The sequence below is a fragment of the Saccopteryx bilineata genome, chromosome 1, assembly GCF_036850765.1.
Source record: "Saccopteryx bilineata isolate mSacBil1 chromosome 1, mSacBil1_pri_phased_curated, whole genome shotgun sequence".
In the NCBI taxonomy this organism is placed as follows: domain Eukaryota; kingdom Metazoa; phylum Chordata; class Mammalia; order Chiroptera; family Emballonuridae; genus Saccopteryx; species Saccopteryx bilineata.
The window spans coordinates 24,044,144-24,071,653 of NC_089490.1; the positions used below are offsets into that span (position 1 = coordinate 24,044,144).

General features: G+C 43.4%; 1 protein-coding gene across 7 annotated transcripts in view; it reads right to left on the reverse strand.

Annotated features, from left to right (window-relative positions):
• Nucleotides 1-27,510, reverse strand: part of LOC136318919 (platelet-activating factor acetylhydrolase-like) — a 102,529-nt gene that overhangs the window by 52,799 nt on the left and 22,220 nt on the right. For 6 of the 7 annotated variants that reach the window (XM_066252058.1, XM_066252039.1, XM_066252023.1 and 3 more), the window contains exons 3-12: nt 22,562-22,683; nt 21,477-21,621; nt 19,891-19,984; nt 17,996-18,064; nt 17,193-17,322; nt 15,297-15,401; nt 14,117-14,208; nt 12,814-12,984; nt 9,070-9,218; nt 6,539-8,608 (exon numbers count right to left, since the gene is read on the reverse strand). In XM_066252058.1, the coding sequence (XP_066108155.1) occupies nt 8,472-8,608; nt 9,070-9,218; nt 12,814-12,984; nt 14,117-14,208; nt 15,297-15,401; nt 17,193-17,322; nt 17,996-18,064; nt 19,891-19,984; nt 21,477-21,621; nt 22,562-22,683 (1,214 nt within the window). In that variant the 3' untranslated portion in view covers nt 6,539-8,471. Of the gene's footprint in view, nt 1-6,538; nt 8,609-9,069; nt 9,219-12,813; nt 12,985-14,116; nt 14,209-15,296; nt 15,402-17,192; nt 17,323-17,995; nt 18,065-19,890; nt 19,985-21,476; nt 21,622-22,561; nt 22,684-27,510 lie in introns of those variants that run through there. The other variant, XR_010728140.1, reaches the window with a different exon arrangement.

Below are 27,510 nucleotides of genomic sequence, written 5' to 3' on the forward strand. Positions count from 1 at the left end.
GAATTGCTGCCGTTTGGCCAAGCTAGACAATAAAGCTTTGGTGTGTAATCAACGGACCTTGTTCGTGTCTTCTATGTTTCGGGTCCCCCCGGATTGGGCTTAACACTTTGACTTTGGGTAAATTCTGCTTCTCAGTTTCCTCATCGCTAACACGGAGAGAGTCAAAGTACATTAGTCGGAGGCACCTTGTGAGGATGAGATGGAGATGCATGTGAAACACTTAGGGTGATCTTGGCTCATGGAAAACATTCAACACTGTTATGGAATGTTAATACCTATAAAGAAGCAGTGACTTATATATACCTAAAGGATAAAAAATTTAATACAGTAAAACCATATTAGCCTAATGACATTTTCCTGTACTACCTTAGATGATCTCTTGTAAAACAAGTTGCCCAGACTATTAATTTAAAACGGTATGCATAATCTAAAAGACTACCCACTTTTGTAGAATAAGAACGTGTGAAAAGAAAGCCTTCACCAAGACAGTGGCTTTCAAGAATGAGTACGAGTTCCTCTGGGATGAAGAGAGGAAGAGACTGCCACAGAATGTGGAACTGCCTGAGCAAAGGCACAGGGACCTACAAGTGAGCCCCATACCTTGGGCATGTCAAGTTCTCCATGTGGCAGGAGCGTCGCATATAGAGATAAGATGGGGCAGAAGGTCAGGATATACAGGTGAGCTGTGACTACGGCAGTCTTCTGAGTAAGACAGTAGTTTGTCCCGTGAGCTTCTTGAGGACAAGAACTACAGCATTTTTATTAGCTGGCATCCAGGTAGGAACCTAGCACGCAGTAGTTGCCCAATAAAGATTTCCTGAATGAATGAAAAATATCTTCAGGGCAGTGAGGTGCCATCAAAAATTTTAAGCAGAGAAGTTGTGTTTCTTATTTTTGGAAGATAATTTTGTACTGAAAAAAGATGAATTGAGATTGGAGAAACCAAACGCAGGAATGGATCAGGAGGCTGTTAGGAGGAAGGTGATGATGTAACACAGGATAGTGACTAGGAATTGAGATCGGCACATCTACTCCAAAGATGTTAGCAAAGCAGACATGGGTGTCAGGATCAATAAAAGGAAGGAGTCCAAAATGGTCCTGAGATTTCTAGCTGGGGAAACCAAGTAGGAGATGGACCATTAATTGAGAAAGAGAAATAAGGACAAGAAACAGGTTGGAGAAGTGAGCTAATAAATGCAATTCTGTTTATATTGAGAGTGAAAGAGCTGAGGATAGCATTTTAAAAATTGTGAGTTTGAAATAATTAATGGCTATAAAATCTACTTGGTGAACTTAGACAAGTAGTTTTCAATGAAATGGATCATGATAAATTTTAAAGTGTTTCATACATGGTAAAGTTAAGTGTTGTTTCCTAGGTCTTTCATTTGCATATATATAGGTATGTATGTAACTGATGTAAAATATATTTTCACCATATGTCAAAAAAATATTTGAGCCTGACCAGGTGGACAGTGCAGTGGATAGAGCCTCAAACTGAGATGCTGAGGACCCAGGTTCAAATCCCTGAGGTCACCAGCTTGAGCATGTGGTCAGTGGCTTGAGTGTGGGACTATAGACATGACCCCATGGTTGCTGGCTTGAGCCCAAAGGTCGCTGGTTTGAGCAAGGGGTCACTGGCTTGGCTAGAGCCCCAGCTCAAGGAACATATGAGAAAGCAATCAATGAACAACTAAAGTGTCACAACAATGAGTTGAAGCGTCTCATCTTTCTCCCTTCCTGTCTGTCTGTCTGTTTGTCTCTCTTTGTTTCTGTCTCTCTCTCTCTCTCTCACAGTTAAAAAATATATATTTGAGGCCTTGGCCGGTTGGCTCAGCGGTAGAGTGTCAGCCTAGCGTGCGGGGGACCCAGTTCGATTCCCGGCCAGGGCACATAGGAGAAGCGCCCATTTGCTTCTCCACCCCCCCCCTCCTTCCTCTCTGTCTCTCTCTTCCCCTCCCACAGCCGAGGCTCCATTGGAGCAAAGATGGCCCGGGCGCTGGGGATGGCTCCTTGGCCTCTGCCCCAGGCGCTAGAGTGGCTCTGGTCGCGGCAGAGCGATGCCCCAGAGGGGTAGAGCATCGCCCCCCTGGTGGGCAGAGCATCGCCCCTGGTGGGCGTGCCGGGTGGATCCTGGTCAGGCGCATGCGGGAGTCTTTCTGTCTCTCCCCGTTTCCAGCTTCAGAAAAATACAAAAAAAAATATATATATATATATAATATATATATTTTTATATATATATTATAATATATATAATTATTTATATATATATTATAATATATATAAATATAATATATTATATATATAATATATCTCATATATATATATATGAGATCCTCTGCCCTTGGATACCAGGTGGAACAAGTGGTGTGTGGTGTAGCCTTATACCTGCTTGAGAGCCACCTGTGCACACTTCGTCCCAGCTCTATTCACACTGACAGCTAGAAATTGATCATTGTGAGTACTTTATGCCACAAAAATCAGCCCTTTTCGAAAATGGGACCTTTTCCCCTGCAGTGAGCTAGTACATCTCTGGGTGTGATTATCTCATGGGCAGTTAGTTATGAAGGTCTGAAGTTCAGTATAGAGACCTGGGCAGAAGTTATTTAAAAGTGAAAATGCCCAGAGTGCATGAAGTTGGCCATTCAGAGCTTCAGGGAGAGCAGAGTAGATGTCAGAATTCTAAAGAACATCACATCCGGGGAGAGAAGGAGGAAGAGGAGCAAGTGAATGATCGTGAAAGGTTGGTCAAAGTGATGATGGAGGATAGGAGAAGGAAGCTGTACAGAAGTCAAGGGGGAAGAGGAATTAAGTAGAATGCGTGAAGGACGAGAGAAAGGGCTATAGGATTTAGCATTTAAGAAAGCAAAAAACCAATTTTAATTTGTAATCCCCCTAATCAATTTCAGTATGATTGAAGGATAAAGGCAGGGAGTCCGTAAAGAGTAGAGATGAGGATAAAAACTCTAAGGATAGATTACTTTGAAGACATTTTATGGAGAAGGAAAGGAAAGAGACATGGCTGCCACTTGAGTGAGAAAAAGCAGGGAAGTGTGAAAATCTGGGGGGTGGTCATGAGATGTGCCTGAGGATGTCTGAAGCCCCTGAGCCCCATGGTGGCTGGAGTTCGCTCATTAGTAGTAGAGTCAGTCTCTCTGGTGATGTGATACCCGGGAGATGTTTGCCAGTCCGGACACAGGACCAGAGAGGAGGGTTACCTACGCTTGGGGATGAAGACAGTAGATTAGCTAAAGGCAAAACAGAGACAGGAACTGATAGTAATTTGAAAAGATAGATATATTTTTCTAGTTGAGATGTCACACATTTGTATTGTTACTGAACAAAAAAACAAAAAAGAAATAAAGATAAAAATGGAAAGTGGGTGTGTTGTATGACCCCGGCCTCATAAGGCAAATAACTATTCAATAGCATGGTACGTATCTTCCCGACACTTCTCCAGACGAAAGTATGATAATTAAAAGGGCTGAGTCAGGCAGACCTGGGCTTGCAGCCAGTATGAGTTTACTACCTCGAAGGCCTTGGGGAATTATATAGCATTTTAAAACCTAGTTTCCTTATCTGTAAAAGAGAAAAAATAATAGCATCTATGTCACAGGGTTGCAGTGAAGAGTAAAAGGATCATGCATGTAAACTGCTTAAAACAATATTTGGTAAGCAGAGTGAACACTTCAGACAGACACATACACACACAAACAGACATATATATGTATACACAATCACACCTATGGGAGAGAGAAGTCATAAAAATACACATACATACATAAGATGAATAACCTGAAGAATAAGATAAGAGGAAGACCTGAAAAATATTGGTGATCTGAGTGGGTTGGAAGACCCTACCCTGGGCAGAGTGACAGAATTGGGAGGGTAGAGGGTAAAATGTCATGATCAGAGAGTGGCATTTGAAGTACAGGACTTCAGAGGTGAAGTCTTCCAGAAGACAGTGGGTCCCACAGGGTCATGCCTCTACGTTTCTAAAGTGGAGAGAAGGTAAAGAATCTTCTAGTCAATATTATAGTCAATTCCAAAATTCATTATTCAGTGCCAGGCTTAGCCTTCATTCCTCTTTGGAATGAAGTCTTTGTGCCTTTTGGAAACTTGGTTTACAAGAAACTCTGCAGATGTCGCAATCTACTTGACTGTGTGCATTCAGTACGTTGGCTCTTAAGCTCTGGCCTGTCAAACCAGTCTCGAGGATGCTCCTTCTTGCTCAAGCATTGATAACATCTCTGCTAACCTCAGTCAAGAGGTAGGAGGTTTTGTGCTACGTCCAGGACTCCCAGGTTTGTCTCAGGGGCTCCATGATTCATAGTCACCTGGCTCCTTAATCCAGTCATTCAGTTGTTGATTTCACCTGCACAATGTCATCAATTCCCTCTTCCCCTTCCTACCATTACCATGCCAATCAAGGTCCTCAAAAACTCTACCCTTGACATCTACACAATGTGCTTCTGGTCAGACGAGTTATGCATGCTCATTATAGGAAAAATTCAGTTTAGCTAATACAAATTCCATGTGCAGCCTTTTAAACTCTTCTCCATATAAACAGGTGCATGCATATATGCTAAAATTTTGTTCAGTTTGATAAAATTCTATTCTAATTTAGCAATATAATACAAGTTTTTGCCAAGCCAATAAGCACACATGTGCAGTATCAGTTTAAATGGCTCTACATTTTTGCTTATTAGTAAAAACTTAGGTTTATTTATTAGAAGTTTGGTTATTTACTTTTTTTTAGGTTTTAAAAAATAGCACTTCAACGAATATCGTTGCTGTTAAATCTTTGTGGATATTTTAAATTACTTCTTTGTGATAAACCTCTAGAAATGGACTTTATCAGTACAAGTATATGCATTTTTATTGCCTTCTTAATCTTTTTCTCTCCACCTTTTTCTCTCACCTATCTTCTCTCACCTGCTTCCCACCCCAGGGACCAGCGGTGTCATCTCCTTTCTTTCTCACTTTACCCAGGCCGGTCCCCTCCCTCCGCCCGGACTGCCTTCCCTAGCTCCTCGGAGGCCTGGCTTCTCCTATGCCAGGTCTCAGCTCACATGTTCCCACTTCAGGGCATCCGTGTTCACCCTCCTCTCCCATTATTCTCCGACCTCGCATGTTGTCTGTTCACAGCACGTACAGACGCTGTAATTTCACGTGTATCCATTTATGTCTTTTCTTTTGTCTGTCTTTCTCTCTGAACTTTAAGCTCAAAGAAGAGAGGAACAATGAGTGCCTTGTTCTCCACAGAGCCTGGTGTCTGGCAGATATAAAGCATTCAATAAATACAGGTGGGGAGAAAAGTAGAAAGAAAATAAGAATATGTGTGGGAGAGCCTGACCAGGCAGTGGTACAGTGGATAGAGCGTCGAACTGGGACACGAAGGACCCAGGTTCGAAACTTCAACGTCACTGGCTTGAGCACAGATTCACCAGCTTAAGCATGGGGTCACTGGCTTGAGCGTGGGATCATAGACATGACCTCATGCTCACTGGCGTGAACCCAAGGTCGCTGGCTTGAGCAAGGACTCACTGGCTCAGTGGAGTCCCCTGGTCAAGGCACATATGAGAAAGCAATCAATGATCAACTAAAGTGCTGCAACTTAACTTGATGCTTCTCATCTCTATCCCTTTCTATCTCTTGCTGTCTAATAATAATAATAATAATAATAGAATTTTAGAATATCTGTAGTAATGGAACCACAATTCTACCATTGGGGGTAACAGCAATATTAAATGTTAGCTCCATGTTTAGGCATTCAGCTGGTACTTTAAATGCATTTTCTTAATCTTCAACTCTATGGTGCATAGTAATATTATCTATATTTTATAGGTGAAAAAACAAACTTTTCAGAGAGGTTAAGTAACTTGGCCAAGGTCAAAGAGCTAGAGATTTGATCAGACTGGACCCATCTAACATCAAAGTCCGTACTTTTAAAACATTGTTTTCCAATAGTTGGTGGTATGCAAAGTACAGCTCCTAGCCTAGGGACACAGATCTCATCTTAGTTATGTATTACTTACTATACATGTGACTTAGGCAGCTTACACACTAGAATGCCCTGGAGGCTTGATCTTCCTCATCTGTAAAATGTGGATAACAAAACCTTTCTTGCAGTGTTTTTGAGATTAGAAATAATCATGGTAAGTGCCTGAAAAGGAGTAGGCATTCAATAAACATTTCCTTCCTTTCCTTGAACAGTGCTCAGAGTGTGCACTAGGCTAGGTGCTTCTTCTTTCAACCTCAGCTCACGGGATCCTGTCAGCATTACCTTCTTTCTGCAGAGGAGGTGCCGCCAAGACAAGGTGCTGAAGAGGTGCTATTGAACGGGGCACCCACACGTGCAGGGACTATCCATTTCTAAAATGAGGTTCGGTACGTGAGAGCGGGGAAGAGGAGATGTATGTGTAGGAAAAGTGATCAGACCAGTGAGAACTGCGAACCTTAAACACTGGGTGCGATTTCAACAAGGAGAAAGGAGATTTTTTTTTTAAAAAAAATTATTTATTTATTTATTCATCTTACAGAGGAGAGGGAGAGACAGAGAGAGAGAGAAGCAGGGAGGAGCTGGAAGCATCAACTCCCATATGTGCCTTGACCAGGCAAGCCCAGGGTTTCGAACCGGCGACCTCAGCATTTCCAGGTCGATACTTTATCCACCGCGCCACCACAGGTCAGGCAGGAGATGGTTTTGCATTAAACGTAGTTGAGGTAGTAAATTTCTCATAATGAGTTATTTTTGCACGTTCAACATTAAAATAGGCCTGAAGGGCCATTTCAGAACAGTTACCTTATTAACTGGGCAGAAGAGACAGTAATGGAGCACTTATAGTGCATTGAGCTTGCTTACCAAGTGCTGATTACCCTGTTCACACAGGCTTAATTCACTTAATTACAGAGAAGAGCAACAAGGCCACACTTAGACCACAGTATACTTAACTAATCTGTGGCATCACTTTTCTGTCCCTTGGAAACTTAAAAAACATTTTCCTTGATTCCTGATATATAAGTGCATACTTTTTCAGAGTATCTTTTCCCGTTCCATTTACTGTGGTATTGTACTTGCAGTACAACCTACAGAATTAAAAACATTCAGTAAATAAAACTACAGTGGTACTTTGAGATATGAACAGACCAACATACAAACTTTTTAAGATATGAGCTGCTACTCGGTCTGTATTTTTGTTCGAGATCCAAGCAAAATTCTGAGATACGAGTCGTGATTCGGAGGCTGCCGCTAGTTGGCACGTTGGTGCATGGGTCCAGTATCGGCAGCTTGATATACGAGTTGACTGACTTACGACCTTGGTTACAGAACGAATTAAATTTGTATCTCAAGGTAACACTGTAATTAGAAAATAAAGCAGTTAAAAGTAACTCTGAATGTTTCCTTGTTGTCCAAGCCTCTGGGTGAATAGCTAATTTAAAATGTTAAATAACTGAAACTTCTGCCCTGTCTTATGCACTTTTCTTTAATAAGTAGAATCCACCAGAAATAAACCATTTAAGTAAATGCAAACAAATTACCCACTTTCTCTCATCTGCTTTAATCTGCTGTCCTTGCTCTGTCTTCAATTGTCTTTCCCTTGTAAACACTCCATTTAGTCATTCAAATCGTATAGTATTGGCCCTGGCCAGTTGGCTCAATGGTAGCGTGTCAGCCTGCCTTTGGATGTCTGGGTTCTATTCCTGGTCAGGGCACATAGGAGAAGTGCCCAACTGCTGCTCCACCCCTCTCCTCTCACTTCTCTCTCCCCCATCCTTACAGCCATGGCTCAATTGGAGTGAGTTAGCCCTGGGCTCTGAGGATGGCTCCATGACCTTGGCCTCAGGTGCTAAGAAGAGGTCGATTGCTGAGCAATGGAGCAACACCTCAGATAGGCAGCGTATCACCCCCTAGTGGGATGGCTGGGTCTGTTTCTGCCTTCCCTCCTCTGGCTGAACAAATTCTAGTGTCGTTAAACCAGTGGTAAAGCCATGAATTTATTATCTGCTTAATGTAGTTTTTTTTTACATGACCAAAGAGCAAAAGGAAATGCTGCCAAAATCAACTTAGACTACTATGTGGCCAAAACCCAACTCTGTTGCTCATGACAGAGAAATGAGGCAAGAAAATCTATTATATTTAAGGGAGTGTTATGTCATTGCATGTTTTCATTGGCATTGTGCCCATTTTAATATCATTGTTCATTAAAGTAATTTAGAAAACAGTTATTAAACGGACACTAAAAAAGGACCATTTTAGTAAAAAGTAGAATTATGGCTGGTATGAATTTTATATCCTGCAGTCTTTCTTTACGTTTAAAAGAAAAGAAGATTTTAAATCCAAACTTTAATCACTATTATGGTATAGTTTACAGTTTAAAATAAGACTTCATTTGAGAAAATGCATTAAAATCATACCATACACACACTTTCAGACACTTCTTTAAAATAAGACTTAAAAAACCACTTTTAATCTAATTCTGTTTCTCTATTCCTGTAGAGTTGTGTAGAGTCACGTGTTGGTGGGTTGTGTCAATATTAGTCCCTGGGATAAGATGATCGTCTTCTCCTTCAACCAAACAATCCCACTTATCAAAATCCTTCTGAAGTCCTGTAAAATAGAAACGTGAATAAACATTCAACTTTCGAGAGCATCTAACAGTGGAGTGCCACTAGGTGGCACCATAGCATCATGAAATGAATTCCATCAGCTGTGTGATGATCAGGGAGACAGGGTGCCCTGTGCCCGGGTGCCCTGTGCCCAGCCGCCCAGTGGCTACTGCAGCGGCTGCATCTGAGTGAGAAGGGACTGAGGCACACACGCAGCATCCTTGGAGTGGACGCCCACCCCAGTCTTCTTCAGAAGACCGTTAGCTTTAACAAGTAGACCTACGGCCTAATATCTAGTATACAAAATTAAATTTCTCCCATTTTTGTTTCAAACTGACTTTCTGCTATGTTAAGTTATAAACCACTGGAAACAGTTCACATGAGGTTAGTGCAGTAGTAAGACACACAGTTTCATCCTAAGAATCAAATGGTTTATGTCTTGAAAAACTATTAGTTTCTTACCTAAATGCTTTTGTAAGAATGCCAATGAAGCTTTGTTAGTAAGATCTATAGCCACATATGAATCTATTTCTCCTCTTAAGGTGAGTATGTATCCAGATATTTTACCAGTTGCAAAAGTGAAGTCAGCAAAATTCTGATGGACTGAACCCCTGAAAAATAAATGAGACATTGTTTGATAAGATTATATTTGTAGTTAGGGTGCAGAAATGACACTGGCCTGGATGACTTATTTACTGAAAACCGAGGTCACAAAACTTACTGATTTCATCTCTCTAGAGATGAATTTGAGGGTCACAGACTGTTCATTTAGGGATCCTAGAGTATATATTTATCTTCCCTTCTAGATAAACAATTCAAAGATTATTGTTTTGCATGGCATCTTGTCTTTAGAAGAAATGAGTCCAGCTTTGTAGGGGACTAGAATACTCCCAACTGGAGCAGATGGAATGTGTTATACGTTGAACCAGAGCCAGAAGCTTGCTCCGTTACCACCACCATGTACCTTGACAGCTATTTCATGTTAATCAAAACAATTTGGGTTTTGTAGATTAAGTCGATGAGAAAAACACTTTTTCTTATATTACTTATACTGTAAGCACCTTAGAAAAACCACTCTGCCTCACTTTAAATTTAGCAATAGCTGACCATCAAGTAGAATGACCTTGTTTGCTGTTCATTTTCTATTTCCTCCAGGATGCTTTGACATTTGATTGTCTTGCGAATTTTCCTCTTTCTTTCCCTGACATTGCATCAGTCTTATTTCCCTAAGGTCTGTTCTTTACTGGCTCTTCACCTAAATGTAGGCACTTCTTTTATTATTTGTTTATTTGTTTGTTTGTTTATTTATTTAGAAACCAGAAGGGAGAGGAGAAGCATCAACTCATAGTTGCAGCATTTTAGTTGTTCATTGATTGTTTTTGCATATGTACCTTGATCCAGAGGCTCCAGCTGAGCCACTGACCACTTGTTCAAGCTGGCAACCTTGGGCTTCAAGCCAGCGACCACGGGATCATGTTAATGGTCCCACAGTTAAGCCAGTGACACTGCACACAATCTAGTAAACCTGTGCTCAAGCTGGCCACCTCGGGGTTTTGAACCTGGGACCTCAGCTTCCCAGGTTGATGCTCTATCCATTGAGCCTAAATGTAAGTCAGGCTAAATGTAAGCAGTTACCAAAGTTTTATTCTCTGACCAATTTTTTTCTCACTGTATGGTCTCAACTACTCCAAAGGTTTCATGCATAACATACAAAGTCCACACATTTCCAATTTGCGGCCAGACATCTCTACCCAGATTTTCCAGTCTCAAGCTAAAAAATATCGAGGTCAAGATACATTTTTTTCAGCCCCACTTGGTGCAATTCCTTTTTTTTTTTTTTTTTTTTCACTTGGCTGCTGATTATAAAGCAAAGCACCATCCTCTCAGTCACCTCTCCTCAAAACAGCCCCTTGGCCCCAGCGTACTCTTCCTCTCATTCCAATCAGAACCTGAGAGTCAGACTCACAAAGAAGGTAGATAAGGGTCAGGAGAGAGCCGAGAGCAGCCGCCTGGATGCTACTAACAGTAGAGGAACGGCCCAGGGGAAGGAGAGGGTGGGGGAGAAGGGAGCAGTCTGAATGGCAGGGGAAGCAAGAAAGAGTACGGCTGGGGTAGCCAGAGGAGGAGAAATAAAGGCCATCACCAATATCAAATGGCTGCACAGAGAAAGCATGACACTGCAAATTAGGCTGCTGGGCCTTTCACAGCCTCCGGAGGGCCAGCTTCAGCACACGGTGGGCGTTCAGGAAGCCAGACCACTGGGTTCAAGGGTCAGTGGAAGTAAGGACATTGTAAAGCCCGTATCTAAGGCCAGGGCAACCATCACAGCAGCCTCCTGGCCCATGCAGGTTCGCATTGGATTCGGACAGTCGGTAAAGAAACAATGGAGCCACAAACTGGTGGGCCATAGTCTTTAATTCTAGCTTGTACCCAGCGTGCAAGTAAAAATACACACTGGGCTCCAAAACCCACTCACATTCAGTGCTCACAAAGCTACTGACTTATCCGAGTTTCCTAGAATCAAAGGTTTCTAGCTCACCAGCCTTATTCTCCTCAGTTCCCCATCTCCTTCCTTATCCCAGATACAAACTCTACACAAACTGGCATCTCACTCAGCAGTCCGCCATCTTGGCTGCTTCTCCTGGCCACATGGCCTCCTTCTGCTCTCTGCTCTGCTCCCTCTGCTCTCTCATGCTAATCATCCCAGGAACCAAGAGCGCAAGCTCCTGCTCCGTCCCCATTTTATATTGTAGCTTCACAACCTCTAATCCAATATACAAAATAGGGAAGTCTCTAATAAAAAGTCACTTCTCTGTGGCATGATTGGATTGTACCACCCCACATCAAAAAGGGTGGGAAAGGCTTAATCCCAAAACCAAGCCCCAGGCTACAAGGATTCTCAACACACATTAATATCACCTGGGTGACGGCCTCACATGGGCAGCGCCTATTTTTAACAAAGTGAGCATAATACATTTTATCTGCCCAACAGACATGAAATATTTAAATACAAGTTCTTCTTTCCAGGCTCCTAGCAGAGAAGAGAAGATAAAGGGAGAGAGACTAGTAAGGATGTAGGGTGGAGGAATGGTTAGGTGTTCTGTGGTATTTCTGCTTTAGAGTTAAATTTGTACAAATAAGCTAAACTGACATTCTTACCTTATCTAGATTTTTCCTTGCCATCGCTCTAAATGGTCTCAATCTTTCAAAACCCAATTCTACCCCCATCTCTTCCAAGCAGCCTTTTCTGACCACCTCAGCTGGAAGACCTCTCCCCGAATGATCCTAAAGTATTTATTACCCATACTGTATATCTCTCTCCTGTGTCTCTTCAAAGGGGCGAGCGCTCTGTTTGCTTTGTAACATCCTATTGTGAGTTCAAAACCTTATTGGGATTTCTTTTTCATGTCCACGTATAAACATATTGCCAACACGAACATGATCCCACTGTAGTTTTGGGAAGTAAATAAATTCATATTCTTTCCAAATAGGTAAACTCGTTGCCCATATCAGCAGATGATCTCTTTTTTTTTCTCTAAAGAGTGCTTAGTTCTAGCACTGCCTTTGGTAGCTCGCCTGACCAGGCGGTGGCACAGTGGCTAGAGTATCGAACTCTGATGCAGAGGACACAGGTTTGAAACCACTAGGTTGCCAGCTTGAGCCCAAGTTGATCTGGCTTGAGCACGGGATCCTGGCTTTAGCAAGGGTTCATTCGGTCTGCTGTCGCCCCTTGTCCAAGGAACATATGGGAAAGCAGTAAATGAACAACTCAGGTGCCACAACAAAGAATTGATACTTCTCCTCTCTCTCCCTGTCTCTCTGTTCCTATCTGTTCCTCTTTCTGTCACACACACAAAAAAGTTCTTACCACTAGCCTGATGATGGAATACTTCTCCCTACCCCAGCACCCAAAATGTGCGAGTCTGGTCTTGCGTTTTCATGAAAGTGGCATGGATCCTTGTGCACGTTTTAAGTATTCATCTAGAGCAAAATTTAATTATCTATATAGGAGCTACAGATAGTAACACTACTCAAACATTTGCATTTTAGAAGAGTAGGCCTAAAAAGCACTTGGAACCTGAGATTCTCTAATATTCTTGCTTATCAAAAGTCTAAACCACAAACTTAATGATCCTTTCATCGCTGACCTCTGTTGCTGTTTATCCAAGTTCCAAGTTTCTGTTTTAAATGATGACAGTCAGTTACCTGATTGTAATCATTTTTCTTTCTTTCCCAGGTAGGTAGCATTTTTTCATTTTTATGATATTCTCAGGAAATTGGAAGTGTTCAGAGTTGATAAAAAAGAGGGGCTGAGAAAACTTGGAATAGATGTCATCATCCAGTGGCAGCATCCACGCGTCCAGGGCAATGCCGCATCTGCAGGTGTTTGGTGACAATAAAAAACGGCTGGTTACGCGTGGTGAGCATATCATATAAGACTTCTGGGCACTAGGAATAATAGACACACACCATGCTGGCTGGTTATGGGTTATGTCACTGGTCTAATATTCATGTCAGAAGGGGATATGACTATAAGGTAGCAGATGTGGAATTATGTAATCCTTTCCTTTTAGAGGCATTTACAAACTGTGACCTTTAGAAGAGTATATAATTTCTTAAAATTTTTATTTCTTTTTATATTATTTTCAAAATAAATGTTTGAGAAGTAGTAATTTCTTAAAAATTGTGGATGTCTGAAACAATTCAGTCCATGCACTATTACTCCCATTTCCAGACCAGCCAGATACTCCATCGTCTATTTATTATTCCCTTTTCTAGAGTAACAGTTGGACTCATTGCTTTATATTCAGAGGTGCTTTACTTGCAGAAGTGGGCACTGGAGAAATATATATGTGGGGCACATCATCCGAAAATATAACTAATTTTCTTTTTAAAAGTCAGTTGATCTTATGTTTGTTGACCTTTGGGGCACCGTTTTATGTGCCTAATGGACTGAAGAAGAGAATCCCATAAAATGAAACAGATTTTAAGAAACGTAAGATGAAGTTTCAAATGGTCCTCCCCTTTCTATAGGGGTAAGCTCTACAAGAACTCATCACTCTGTAATGCGGTGATTCAAGAAAGAAAAAAGTAACTATGTAAATTCAGACATGGTTCCAAGTGAAAGATAAAAGAAAAAATTAATTAAAAATACCCTGCTTATTAGGGAAATCTAGACTACAAGATGGCAATATTATTATCACAATCTTTATAACACAGATCAAATGTGTACATAAGGATACATTTCCAAGTGAAAATGTTAAGCCCTCAAGCAAATAAGAATGGTGAGGGGAAATTTACAGGGGCAGGGAGAGTTTTTAATGGCAATAAAGGTCAATGGTTTCTTCCTACGAGAATTCACGTAGTACTCAATGGAGGCAAAAGAATAAACTTGTAAGCTTCAAAGGATCCCTTCCTTACTAAGAGTTTGATCGGGTTGTACTTCACATGAGTGTCACTCCCCTGGTTCCAATAATGACTGTGTTCTCTCTGTGCCTCATTCTCTTACCTGAATCGCCGGTCATCATTAAGAGCCTGAATAACTGTGGCTCCACCAAAAGAATGTCCCATGACTGCTATTTTATTCCTATCGATAGAGTCCTATGTGAAAAAGCAAATGAACTCATAACTATCTCACAGGTTGTTAGAAGAACAGACTAAGTGATTTTGTGAATCATACAATTATTACTCAATTCATGGGCATGGTTATGTACCTTGATTTCTTATAAAAAGAAATATATACATATGCAAATATACACATATATAATATACACAGTAAACATTATATACAAATAAATACACACAGAGATATGTTAAACATTTGTAAAAGCTCAGAAGTGACCTTAATGGTCTTCATAGTCACCCGCACTTGAAACATCAACATCGGTGCTGACTTGTCCCTCTCCTCAGTAAATATTTATTAGTTAGTTCACTCCATGAGTATTTATTGAGCACCTGCCCTGTACCAGGCACTGAATTCATTGTCAGAGAACTCAGAGTCCACTGGGGAAGAAAGAGATACAGGTGCATGATGCAAGTACAATGGAGTGGGACCAAAGAGTAGATATGATAGACAGCACAGCCCATCTAGGGCTGGGCCGTGGGGTCCAAGAAAGCTTCCCTTGGAGGAGGTGATGCCTGCCTTGAGTAGAAAACTAAGTACACTCAGTCAGGGTGAGGGGTGAGTCAGGCCAAGGGGACAACATACACAAAGGCATGGAGACAGGAGAGAGAGGGGCCCACTGAGGAACAACAAACACTCTTCTGTCTGGACACAGACCATCATCTACGCTTAACCTCCCTGCACTCCACCTTCCAGCCCACTTCGGAGTCTTTCTTTATGCTCTTTACTTGGTCCGATATTCTTCCTCTCCAAATTTTGTATCTAAAACGTTCAAACCAACTCTCCAGGATCAAGCTCAAAAACAGGCAGAAGCCACCCAAGTAATTACAATACCTCTCCTGGAGGTATGAGGTTGAACCCCGTGAAGCTGCTGTTTCTGTAGACTGACTGTTGGCAACTTTGAAGCACACAGAATTCAACCACATGCATCCCTCCTTGCCGTAATACCTGACCTGTAATTTCTTTTGCTGCCCTTGACCAGGTCGTGCCTTGTATTGCGGCAGGAAAGCAGACAGTGAAGAACAGTAAAGAGCTACGGGACAAGGGAAAGGCTTTGATAGCTCACCTTCACAGGCTGCACATCAAACTCTAAATCCAGTACGTTCTTCACTGGCTTTCCAGAGAGGATCACATCCAGAGCTTGGGAACACTCCTTTGCTCTTTGCCGCACCTAGCGTTTTTATTAGAAGGGGAAATGAGAAAGTGAAAGTTGTAATACTCATGTGAAAGTCTGTGTAGAGCCTGCATGTGCCTTTAAACGGGAAATGTCTAAGCAGCGAGTCATTAGAAGACAACCTTGCCTAACGACGAGGCACCAGCTTTGCAGGGTTCCAATCCCAGCTCTACTGTCACCCACCATGTGACCTCAGATGATTTACTTAACCTCTCTGAGCTTTTATTATTGTGCACTGCCTACCTCAGTGAAATGTGGGTGAGATTAAATGCAATAACTTGTTGCCAATTTTCAACCTTTCTCATCTCATCGCACATAAACTAATTACTCAAATTCTGCTGCTCACCAAAAGATATATTTTCTGCTGATCTGACAGATAAAAAATTAGGTTTAATTTTGATTCATTCATATTGGATGGCTCTTTTGTTGGCTGTTGTCATTTTTTTTTTTAATTTGACAATCTAAGTAAAAAGAGGACCATGCTCTTGACTAAATGTTTAGGTACTTCATGTATTAAAATTATTGTGGTCTGACCAGGCGGTGGCGCAGTGGATAGAATGTCGGACTGGGATGCGAAGGACCCAGGTTTGAGACCCTAAGGTTGCCAGCTTGAATGTGGGCTCATCTGGTTTGAGCAAAAAGCTCACCAGCGTGGAGCCAAGGTCGATGGCTCAAGCAAGGGGTTACTCGGTCTGCTGAAGGCCCATGGTCAAGGCACATGTGAGAAAGCAATCAATGAACAACTAAGGTGTTGCAACAAAAAAAACTAATGATTGATGCTTCTCATCTCTCTCTGTTCCTGTCTGTCTGTCCCTATCTATCCCTCTCTCTGACTCTCTCTCTCTGTCTCTGGAAAAAAAAAAAATTCTGGTGGCACATGGCATGCTGTTGAAAATTGCTGACTTGTGTAAAGAACCTACTAGAAAGCTGTCACAGGTGGAAGCCACTGTGTCTTATTTCATTTAATGTCCCCAACAGGCCTGTGGGATGGTACTGTCGTTATTTTATTTTATTTTTTACAGAGACAACATGGAAATTAAACAAAGACAGCAAGTAACTTGTCCAAAGTCACCCCCCTACAAAGTGATAGAGCCAGAATTCACATGTAGAAAGTACGATTCTAAGGCCTAGACTCTTAATACTATTTCATACCCACTGAAAAGCAGTCTTTCTTATGGGACTAGAAATTTATCTTGCTATTTTTTAAATAAGAAGTTCTTTTTTTTCCTTTTTTTTATTTATTTCATTTATTTATTTTTTATAGAGGCAGAGAGAGAGAACCAGACAGGAACAGAGAGAGATGAGAATCATCAATCATTAGTTTTTTGTTGTGACGCCTTAGTTGTTCATTGATTGCTTTCTCACATGTGCCTTGAACGTGGGGCTACAGCCCACCGAGTAACCCCTTGCTCAAGCCAGCGACCTTGGGTCCAAGCTGGTGAGCTTTGCTCAAACCAGAAAAGCCTGCGCTCAAGCTGGCAAACTCGGGGTCTCGAACCTGGGTCCTCCACATCCCAGTCTGACGCTCTATACACTGCATCAGGCTAAAATAAGTTCTAATGCAAAAGAGTTTTGAACCTTCACTGTTATCACCCAGAATTTTTCCTTGTCTTTGTTTTCGCTATGAACCCACGCATTTCATTAAGGGGACTTTATTACTCAGAATCTTCTGGCAGATCCTTCGGGAATGGGAATTTGGAGCTCAAGGAGCATAGCTTGACATGGGTAAAATTAAATTAGCAAATGCCACCATGGTCAGTCACCACCCACCTCTCAGGTCCGAGGTACCTGTGCATTTCGTAGCGACTTCTCCTCCTCCCCCCGTTGTTTCACGGTTTTCAGGTAGAGCCAAGATTTGTACCCTAGTTCTGCGGCAGCCTGGTCGTTGAAGTAGTAAGTCGCAGAGGCGGACCCATCTCTACAACACACACGGATCCAGTTACTCACAATCCCCCCCCCCCCCCAGCTCCTCATCCCCAGCCTGGACTCCGCTGCTCTCTGAGCTTCTGACTTCTCTTTCTTCCTCCACACTGTGTTTTTGTGTTTTTGTTTTCTCTTTTTATCGAAGTGAGACTTCTAAGAAAAAGACCGCTTTGTGATAAACTCAGCCCATTCTATCGTCACAATTTTGAGGCCACGTTGAAAACTCACTCCTGGAATCAAATGCAGTGATGTCACCCCCAAGCTGTGTGGCTTTGTCGGCCTCCTTCTCCTCCTTAAGACAGTGATTATGGTAACCTTCTCCTGGGCGTGTTATGAAGATCACGTAATGGTGTGTGAATATGGCACACAATAAACCCTCTAGAAGTGGAGCTGCTTTTAAAATTTTTATTAATTAAAGGGGTGACACTGGTTAGTAAAATTATAAAGGTTTTAGGGGTACAATTCTACATTACATCATATGTCTATTGTATTGTGTGTCCACCTCCCCAAGTCAAGTCTCCCTCCATCACCTTTGATCTCCTTTCTGCCCTCCAAAACTTTTGACAACCTAACTCAGTCTTCTTTGTCATGTCGTAATCATAGTCGACAATCCAACATTTTTCATAAACATTTCAGGAAGTTAGAGCCCAACTCTATGGGCGACATACCTGTGTTCTACGGTAGCAACTATAAACCCATGAGATGCAAACTCCATGCCAATAGCAGAATAAATAGTCCTTCAAACAAAGAGAATAGCATTAGACTATACCAGTCAATGATTACAAGGTAGGGTTCACTAATATACTGGCTCACACTGAGGCCGTTACACACCTGCACTCGTGCCCTGGGGTAAAACAAAGAGCTGGGTTCTCAGAGGAGGCACTTTTGCCCCTCAGGAGATGTATTGACAATGTCTGTCACCATTTGCATCATCAGGAGTTAGGAGAGGGTGCTCCGACATCTGATGGGTAGGGACGCTGCTAAATGTGCTACATGCACAGGGCTACCTACACTCCACAAGAGTCACCCAGTGCAAAGCACCCCTGGGGCCAAGGCTAAGGAACGCTGGGCAATGACTATGAATATTGCCTTTGAGAGTTCTGAGTTTCAATCATGGCTCTACCACTTACCACTTACATGACTTTAGGTAATTACATTGCTGAATTTTTGTCCTCACCTGTAAAGTGGAACTAATAAAGGCTTTGCTGTGGGAGAGTTATAAGGTTTTAATATGATAACATATGTAGGAAGGCAGAGCAGAGTGGTGCTTAAGAGAACAGGACCTGCAGTCTGACCACTGTGTTAAAACCCTGGTTCCCCCTTGTTCTACTGTCTACCTTGGGTAAGCCACCTATCTTGCCTCTGCCTTGCTTTCTTTTCCTCTGTAGAAGGGTGATGCTATAACAGTATGCTACCTAGTAGGATTATTGTAAGGATTAGTAAGGTAATACATTTTCAGTGCTTTTAATCATGTATAAACCAGGGTCAGTACTATACATGTCAGCTGTTGTTTAAATGATCAGACAGGGTGCAATGTTTAAAAACCACAGGCAAAGCCACTGCATTTGTAACCCTCTTCCAGGTCTTCATCCTGCACAATCTTCTTATATCATGTATTTGGTATAAAGTCTCCATAAGAATAAAGAGGTAGGTAGGACCTATCTTTTCTACTCCTGAAGATGCAGGATCCAGGATCCACTCAGTAAGGGACAGTAATCTAGTACAAGGATCAGCAAACCTTTCCTGTAAAAGGTCCGACACTATATGTGTCTAGTTCTGTCGGCCATACATATTGGTCACAACTACTCAACTCTTGTTATAACACAAAAGTAGCCACAATGTGAGAAACAAATGAACAGGACCATGTTCCCATATAACTTTATTTATAGGAATGGACAGCAGGCTGGATTTGGCTCTTGGAATTCTAATTTGCCAAACACTGGTCTAGTGGGAATCAAATCACTCGCTAGACTACAATTAAAGAACCGAAAATAGTTTTTTGTTATAGTTGCTACCCTACCCTTTTCTAGCTAAATGCCATCTTTTATACAATATTTTCTGTAAGCTGCATAAACCTCTGAGGTAGACTGAGGGAAAGATGGGAAGATGTGAGAAGACAGTGGAAAGGGGGTGGCGATCATGACAATATGTCCCCCAGATGCCTTGCTGTATGGACTGTACTTGACTGAAGAACCTCACGCAGCTCCCACTCCTCAGATCCACCAGCAAGTGAAAGCTAAGCTTCCCGGGGGCCGCTCCCCCTGACTGGCACAGTGTGGGTCTATGCAGGCCCTTCCTGTGCGATACAGGGCTCCTGTGAGGAACCCCTGAGGGTCAAGCACCCCCCATCAGCCTGGCCCAATCTTGCTGAGAACTGGGCTGCAGGCAGCGCCTCTTCATACCCAGTGTTCTTCGTTCCTCATCTTCTTCCCCAGTGTCCACCTGCATCATCTCCCCACCTCTTCCTGACCCTTCTCCTCTCTCCTTCACAGGCATTTCTCCTCAGAAATGGCTTTCTAGGTTATCCCTCAAGGCTAAAGTTGTTCAACCTCTCAAACTTTACCGGAATGCTCCAAGACCATGAGAAAAGATGATTAGTGGGTATTTTTCATCAGTCCTCACAGGGGAATTCCAGCTAGCCGGAATTGTCAAAGAACCTGGACAATGACGGAAGATGATAATTAGTGTTTTCAGCTTGAATATTGCTGGTTAATTTCACCTACATCTCCTTAGTATAAAGTCCTGACCCATAGAATTTATGCATTAATAGTATTATAAATTCATTAAAACTTCTCCTATGAGACACTCTCCAACCAAGGACCTGAACCACGTGTTCTGTCCTAAGACCACAGGATCATTACTTCTCACTTGTCTCTGCCAGCTCTGAGCTTTCGGTGAGACATTTTCCTTCTTACAGGTGGAGTCAGGAAGGCTGTTCCTTACTACCAACCCCAGGTTTTGGCAAAACTTCAGAGAATAGTTCTGAAAACAAACTAAACCTCAGGAACATTCCATGGAAAGCCAGAATCTTCCAATAGGAGACTCCTCTTATTTTAACTAGGTCACAATCAAGAGAAAGGTGGAGGGACCATTGACTTCATAGTCAGATGTGGCTTGGGACACCCTGTGCCACTCTCTAGCTATTGACCTTGGGTCAGTTAAGAGAATGCTCTAAGCTGCAGATTCATTTTCCATAACAGGAAGGAAATGCTATCTACCTCATAGGATTTTTGTGAGAATTCTATTTAAGTAGGTATCATACATAAAGCACTTAATGCAGTGACTTAGTAAGGGGCACAGAAATGGAAGATGCTGTCTTGTCTCATTTCACTTCTTAAATGTCACTGTCTTCATTTTCATCAATTATCAGTGTTTCATTTTCTCATCTATAAAATGGTGATGTGATCATGAAGACTGAATGTGATGATTGCTATGGAAGTGGCTTATAAGTTATTTAAGAACCGTAAAGATTTGTAGTTAAAAAACAAACAAACCAAACTCCAAGATGTTTAAAATATATGCCAAAAACTATAGGTAGTGTTGAGGGTGAAATCTGAAGATATGGTTATCACCAGCCCGAGGCAGTGTCTGGTCAAACAGATGAGGAAGGAAAAGTCTCTATTTGTGAAATGTAGACAAATTACGTGAGAATGCACATTGGACTGTCTTAGGGGGAGAGGCTGGTCCCTTGGGGGTGAGTAATGGGAATGAGAACAGTCTCCTCAAGTATGGTAAGGACATTCTGGATTTGGAGAATCACCGTGGCTTGTGCTTCCTGTCTCGTTCGCCTGACATTAGAAGCCATTTAGCACAGAGCACAGAGGACAGCATCCCATCAATGCTGCTGCTGTTCTCACCACATCATCACTCCCCACCATATGTAAGAAGAAAAATTAAATGCCAGCCCCTGAGAGAGGTACGAGCCAGGGTGAGGTCTGATACTTCTGTTCCCTCCGCCCATCTTATCACATTCGGAACCAGGCAAATCGAGAGCCCTTGATTTGCTGCTAGTTACCAGGTCTTTGGCCTTTTAAAAGATACTCACTTTGTCTTATTACTAGAAGTTTAGACTGGTAAAAATCTACTTTGCTGTCTTCAAAAGTTTCTTATACTCTAGAACGTACAAAGAAGGATCAGTGGAAATCTTACCAAAGAGTAAGTTCAGAATTTTGCCCATAAGCCAGTGTGTTCCAAGAAATTTACTAAGACCAAAAAAATACTCTTTGTTTGGGATCCAAATAGTGTCAGGGTGGTCAGCGTCCTTGGCTGGGTAGTACAAACGCAGGAAGGTGCTCTGTGGGAAAGAAAGGCACATGCTTTCAGTCCAGCCGCCTCTCAGACATATTCCAACAGCTACTTTAGAGGCACCCAAACGCCTCTGCTGTTCATGAAAGGTCCAGAGAGCTCTCTACGCTTCTGTCATGGTTGAACACAGTCAGAAGAGAAGTGGAGTAACACTAAGCTTTCTGATTGAAAAGTGAGCCTGGTTTCAGCCATTTAAGGAAGGGAAGAACATTGTGCAGTTATCGATAAGTTAATCAGATGACAGCAATAAGCTAGGGAATGACTCAATAGCAAAAGGCTTCCTATGAAATAATACAAATGGCAAAATGACTCATTTTTGGGGGAGGGCAAGGTCAAGTTTTAAAACCTCTAAGGATTCATCACAACAGTGAATATTACAATAAAAGCAGTGGTGAGATTCAGGTGTTTTGCACTGATTCAGTAGAACCGAGACCTAATTTTTTGTTGAGTTAGGCGACTGGTTAAAATGGCATTGTCATCAGGGTTCTCTCTAGGTGGGCCCCTGGGCAACCGCCCAATGTGGAAATCACAAATTTACATTCCTTACTCTTTTTTAACATTCATCTGTGCAACAGTGTATTCTAAGTGCCCGTAGTGATGCTCATTCCATCCATAGGTGAAAAAAATTGCAAGTGAGGACGCTAATCAAGAAGCAATATGGATACATCTTAAATAACAGTTTTATTGTGTTTTGTCAGTTATTATGTAATATTTTTTCATTAATATTTTAAAACTGTTTCGTACAACATAATCTAGTTTTGTGTACCTCTTTTATTGTTCTTATTTAAGTACTGAATGCATGAAATAATAAACTACCTTTCATAATATCGTTTCTTTACACTTAAAACAGTCATTAGGGCAGAGAATCAGTTGTTAAATTATTTAAATCCCACCACTGGAAATAAAGATAAGTGGTATTCTAGCCTCACCTTGTTAGTATATTGAGACATCAAGTCCGTACAGCCGACAGAATAAGGTCCACTTCCTCGGGGGATTTTAGTTTGGCCAAAGACTACAGCAGATAATATGGCTTGTAATTTATTGATCCGTTCTGAAAAACAGGTAAACGTCATCTCACCTGTCATTCCTTACTCCTCAGACTCTGTTATGTAAAGAAATTCCAGTATGTTCCTGCTTCACAATGTCCGGCCTCCTTCGTGTCTTTACTTCCTAGTAATACACACAGCAATGACTGCGGGCCTGCGGGAGGTAAGGGCTGAGCAGGGAAAGGATGCAGACACAGCCTCCCCCGGGACACCGAGGGCTCTCCCCTCCTCACAGCCTCCCCCGGGACACGGAGGGCTCTCCCCTCCTCACAGCCCTCCCCCGGGACACGGAGGGCTCTCCCCTCCTCACAGCCTCCCCCGGGACACGGAGGGCTCTCCCCTCCTCACAGCCTCCCCCGGGACACCGAGGGCTCTCCCCTCCTCACAGCCTCCCCCGGGACACGGAGGGCTCTCCCCTCCTAACATGTTCAGCATGCTCTTACCTCCGGCGCCAATCCAGGGCGCATTGAAAACCACTTTCCAAATCTGCTTCGCCTAAACATGAACTTTATCTCACATTTCTGATTCGTGCTTACACCTTCCCGCTGCGTATCTCCACCTGATGTCCTTCCCATGAGAACATCAAAGCCGGCGGTCCAAAGAGAAACTACATGACCATCTCCCAACTCCCCCTCCTCATCCTCCAACCAGAAACCTGGGGACCATCTTACTCTCCTACCTCTTTCTCACCAGCTCCCAATATACCTGGAGCCTCTTGCTCACCTGCCTCACTTCTCCCTTCACAGTCCTTGACCAGCCAGTTGCCTTCTCTCCTCACTATTCTATTCACCTTGGAACCTGGCCTTTTTAAGTGCATAGTTCACCGGGCTCTTGGAGCGATTTGTAACACAAAGCTCACCAGGCAATTCTTTGTAGAATCCTTCAATGGCTTCCTATTACCACGTGGTTTGTCCTGGAGGGAAATGTACTGGAATCTTTCTGGAAGGCAGTTTGTATATGGTATTTAAATCTACATATACCTTCCGGAGTTATTCCCATTGCCCCTTGGGGCACAGCTGTGGCCTATCCTTCCAGCGTTCTGGGGTTAAAACATGCTCGTAGGCACACAGGTGAATCCCCCAGTTCCTGGCACTGGGAGAAGGACCCTCCTGGAGCTCCACCCTTCTGCTTTCTTTCTCTCCCTCCTTTCCCTGTGCCCCAGGGCTCCTGAACTACACACTGGGCAGTCTGCTGCCTCTGCCCCCAGGTAAATAAACGTTAGTTCCTGGGTTTGCAATCCCCATAGGAAAATCCTATCAGCCTTTACCATCTGGATCAGATGTCAGATCTCAGAAGTCTTCCCCGATTCCCAGGACTTAACCATTTTATCCTCAGTATTAAATCAAATTTCCTGGGTATATTTTTATCATTCTTCCTGTCATATTATATTAAAGTGGGAGTTCGCACACTCAGTCTCCCATGGTACGCCAGCTCTTAAGAGCGGTTTGTGTGTCCTCAGATCTGCATGGTCAGCGCTCAGTAAATATCTGTGGAAATGAGGTGAAGTGAGCTTTCAATTGCCGCTGCTCAGTCACTTCCATTGGATGCCTCATGGCATGCATTCTTTTTTTTTTTTTTTTTTTTTTTTGTATTTTTCTGAAGCTGGAAAGGGGGAGAAACAGTCAGACAGACTCCCGCATGCACCTGACCGGGATCCACCCGGCACGCCCACCAGGGGCGATGCTCTGCCCACCAGGGGGCGATGCTCTGCCCCTCCGGGGCGTCGCTCTGCCGCAACCAGAGTCACTCTAGCGCCTGGGGCAGAGGCCAAGGAGCCATCCCCAGCGCCCGGGCCATCTCTGCTCCAATGGAGCCTTGGCTGCGAGAGGGGAAGAGAGAGACAGAGAGGAAGGAGGGGGTGTGGAGAAGCAAATGGGCGCTTCTCCCATGTGCCCTGGCCGGGAATCGAACCCGGGTCCCCCGCACGCCAGGCCGATGCTCTACCGCTGAGCCAACCGGCCAGGGTCATCATGGCATGCATTCTTGTCTGCACCCACTACTGAAACTTTATCTCTCATTTCAAGACCCTTAAACACCTGCAGTTTCATCTCATCTGTTCTCCTTCTTTCTAAATCCCAATCACGACCACATTTAATTTCAAGATGGCAGTCTGGCTTTAGCTCAGCGATTCCTTCAAGTCAAGTACCCTCATTATTTTTAAGATGGTGAGTCCGAATATCAGTATATCCAGGCTTTTACCTTTCTGGATCCAGCTTGCCCACTCCTTTCCTTCTGCTGGACTGTGAGTTGATTACTCGGCTAGACAGACACCTCAGGCTTTCCCTCACACTCGGCCTCTGCCACAAAGACACCTAGAACGATGTCAGGAATGGCACCTGCATTGCTATTATAGGGAATCACCCAGAAACACTTTGAGTCCTAAGAAGAAGCCCATTTATACGCTGCACCTTGGTGACTAATGTGGGAAGCACCTGGCAGAGATGAGCCTTTCGGCACACAAGGCCTTACTACTCAGAATTGGTCCCTGGACCAGCATCGCTGGCATCACCTGGGAGCTTGGAAATGCAGGGCCTCGGGCCTCATCCCAGCTCTACTGAGCCAGAAAAGCTGTGCCTATTAAAGTTTAAAGGAGCACTGGGCTAAGGTCCCAGGCCACCGCCCCAGGGAAGGTAGGGCTGAGAGGAATGGAGCCTGGGTCTAGGAGTCAGTGATCCTATTTTGGATTCCAACTGTCCCTCTTTTTTTTTTTTTTTTTTTTGTATTTTTTCGAAGCTGGAAATGGGGAGGCAGTCAGACAGACTCCCACATGCACCCGACCGGGATCCACCCGGCATGCCCACCAAGGGGCGATGCTCTGCCCATCTTGGGGCGTCGCTCTGCCGCAATCAGAGCCATTCTAGCACCTGAGGCAGAGGCCACAGAGCCATCCTCAGCGCCTGGGCAAACTTTGCTCCAGTGGAGCCTTGGCTGCCAGAGGGGAAAAGAGAGACAGAGAGGAAGGAGAGGGGGAGGGGTGGAGAAGCAGATGGGTGCTTCTCCTGTGTGTGCTGGCCGGGAATCAAACCTGGGACTCCTGCACGCCAGCCGACACTCTACCACTGAGCCAACCAGCCAGGGCCCCAACTGTCCCTCTTGTTAGCTGTGGTGCTCTGGACTAATTGATTTCCTCCCCTCTCTCATCCTCACTTGTAAAGTGAGGGGTAAAAGCCTGTGACTAGCCTACAGGACAGTTGTGAGGATGCTGATTCTTACGTCCAGTACCTAGCACAGAACACAACACATAACAGGAGACAACTGATACCATCTCTGCCTTCCCTAGTGGTGATTAACTGGGCGCCCAAACTCAACCCCCTGCCGGAGTCTTAGTGGATCTCAGGGAAAGCATACCATTGTCCCCTTGGGCAGGTTCAAACCCCAAGGCATGTCCTTAGAGATGTCTTAAGAACACACATAACTTTACCTGTCAGGCTAACATTTTAGGGTCGATTTAGAATGACAAAGGGATCTTTCTCTTCCATTTGAGACAGTCCACTAAGACTGTGTGATGTAATAGGGAGCCATCAGGTCCAGAGGACAGCAGGAGAAGTCGCACCAGCCTGTGCTGTTCTGGGCCCCTGCCCACAGGCAGCCATGGTGTGACTCTGCCTGGGCTGAGGGAAGGACTCCGGCTCACAGAGATGGTGAGGAGCCCCAGAGAACCACAGCTGGCTCGGAGCACCACCTCTGGAATTGGGAGTTCAGTCTAGAGCCATGGGAGGTTTTCAGGTTACACAAGATTCCCTGTGAGATCTCAGTTCTACCTGTACCCGGGAATCGTTTCCAATCTTCTAGGAGTGCCCTGGCTCTCTGTAACCTGTTCTGTCCCCAGACGTCCTCACGCAGCATTCAGGAGCCACAGGTCAAGGGGCAGCTACAGGCTCGCTTATCCCAGGACACTGGGTCTCCGGGAAGGTTTTAGGAAACTTCGAACTGGCCCCAGATTTGGCTACAGGTCTAAGGGCCCTGCGGCTAGCCAATGCCAGCAGCCTAATCTGGTCACAATCCTGGATTTCTTGTTTCCTAACCATCTATGCGGACTCATCATGAAGAAATAGGCAGGGAAGGGGATTTTCAGGTTGAATGGACACTCTGTAGATGACATCATTTTGGCAGTTCAGAATTTATGTGACTTCTTATTTTTTTAACTTTACTGTATAAAAGCATTGAAACTCTTGGTATGTTATTCATTCTATTTTTCATATCTGGTGAAATTCACTTGTCAAGTACTCCTGATTTTCATTCCTGGGTTTGGAGATGGACAATATACATGCTAGGAACACTGCATTCTCTTATGTGGCTTTATGTCCTCTGTTAGCAAATAGGATATCTCTAGCCCATACTTCTAAACCTTTTGCCTACATAACTGTATCTCCTATGTATTTGTTTAGCAAGAAGAATATAAATAATCATCTTTTATTTAATAAGCCATTTCTAATAAATTGAAAAATATATGTGCATTCATTTTTGGAGCATTGAGAATGTGTGGAGCATTGGGTTCAAAGCTGGAACACAGAAATGAATAAGCACTGTTTCCAGGTTCTGCTGGTCCAACGACAGCTTTCCGATGGTTTTCAAACATGAGGGGATAGAACGCATGTTTTGAATTTGCCACCCTGTACCAATAAAAGGTACACGATGTTAATGTCTCCGAGGCGATAATCTGGTCATCATGCAAGATGTTACTTGTTTTCAATCCATGGTAATGGGAAAGGTAATGGGAAAGCTAATTAGGCTGTAAACTCCTTGAACTTGACGACAAACTCTTAAACTTAGTCACCAGTGTATCACTGATGCTTCTGCTCCCTGGTGTGCTGTCGAATAGATGGACCTGT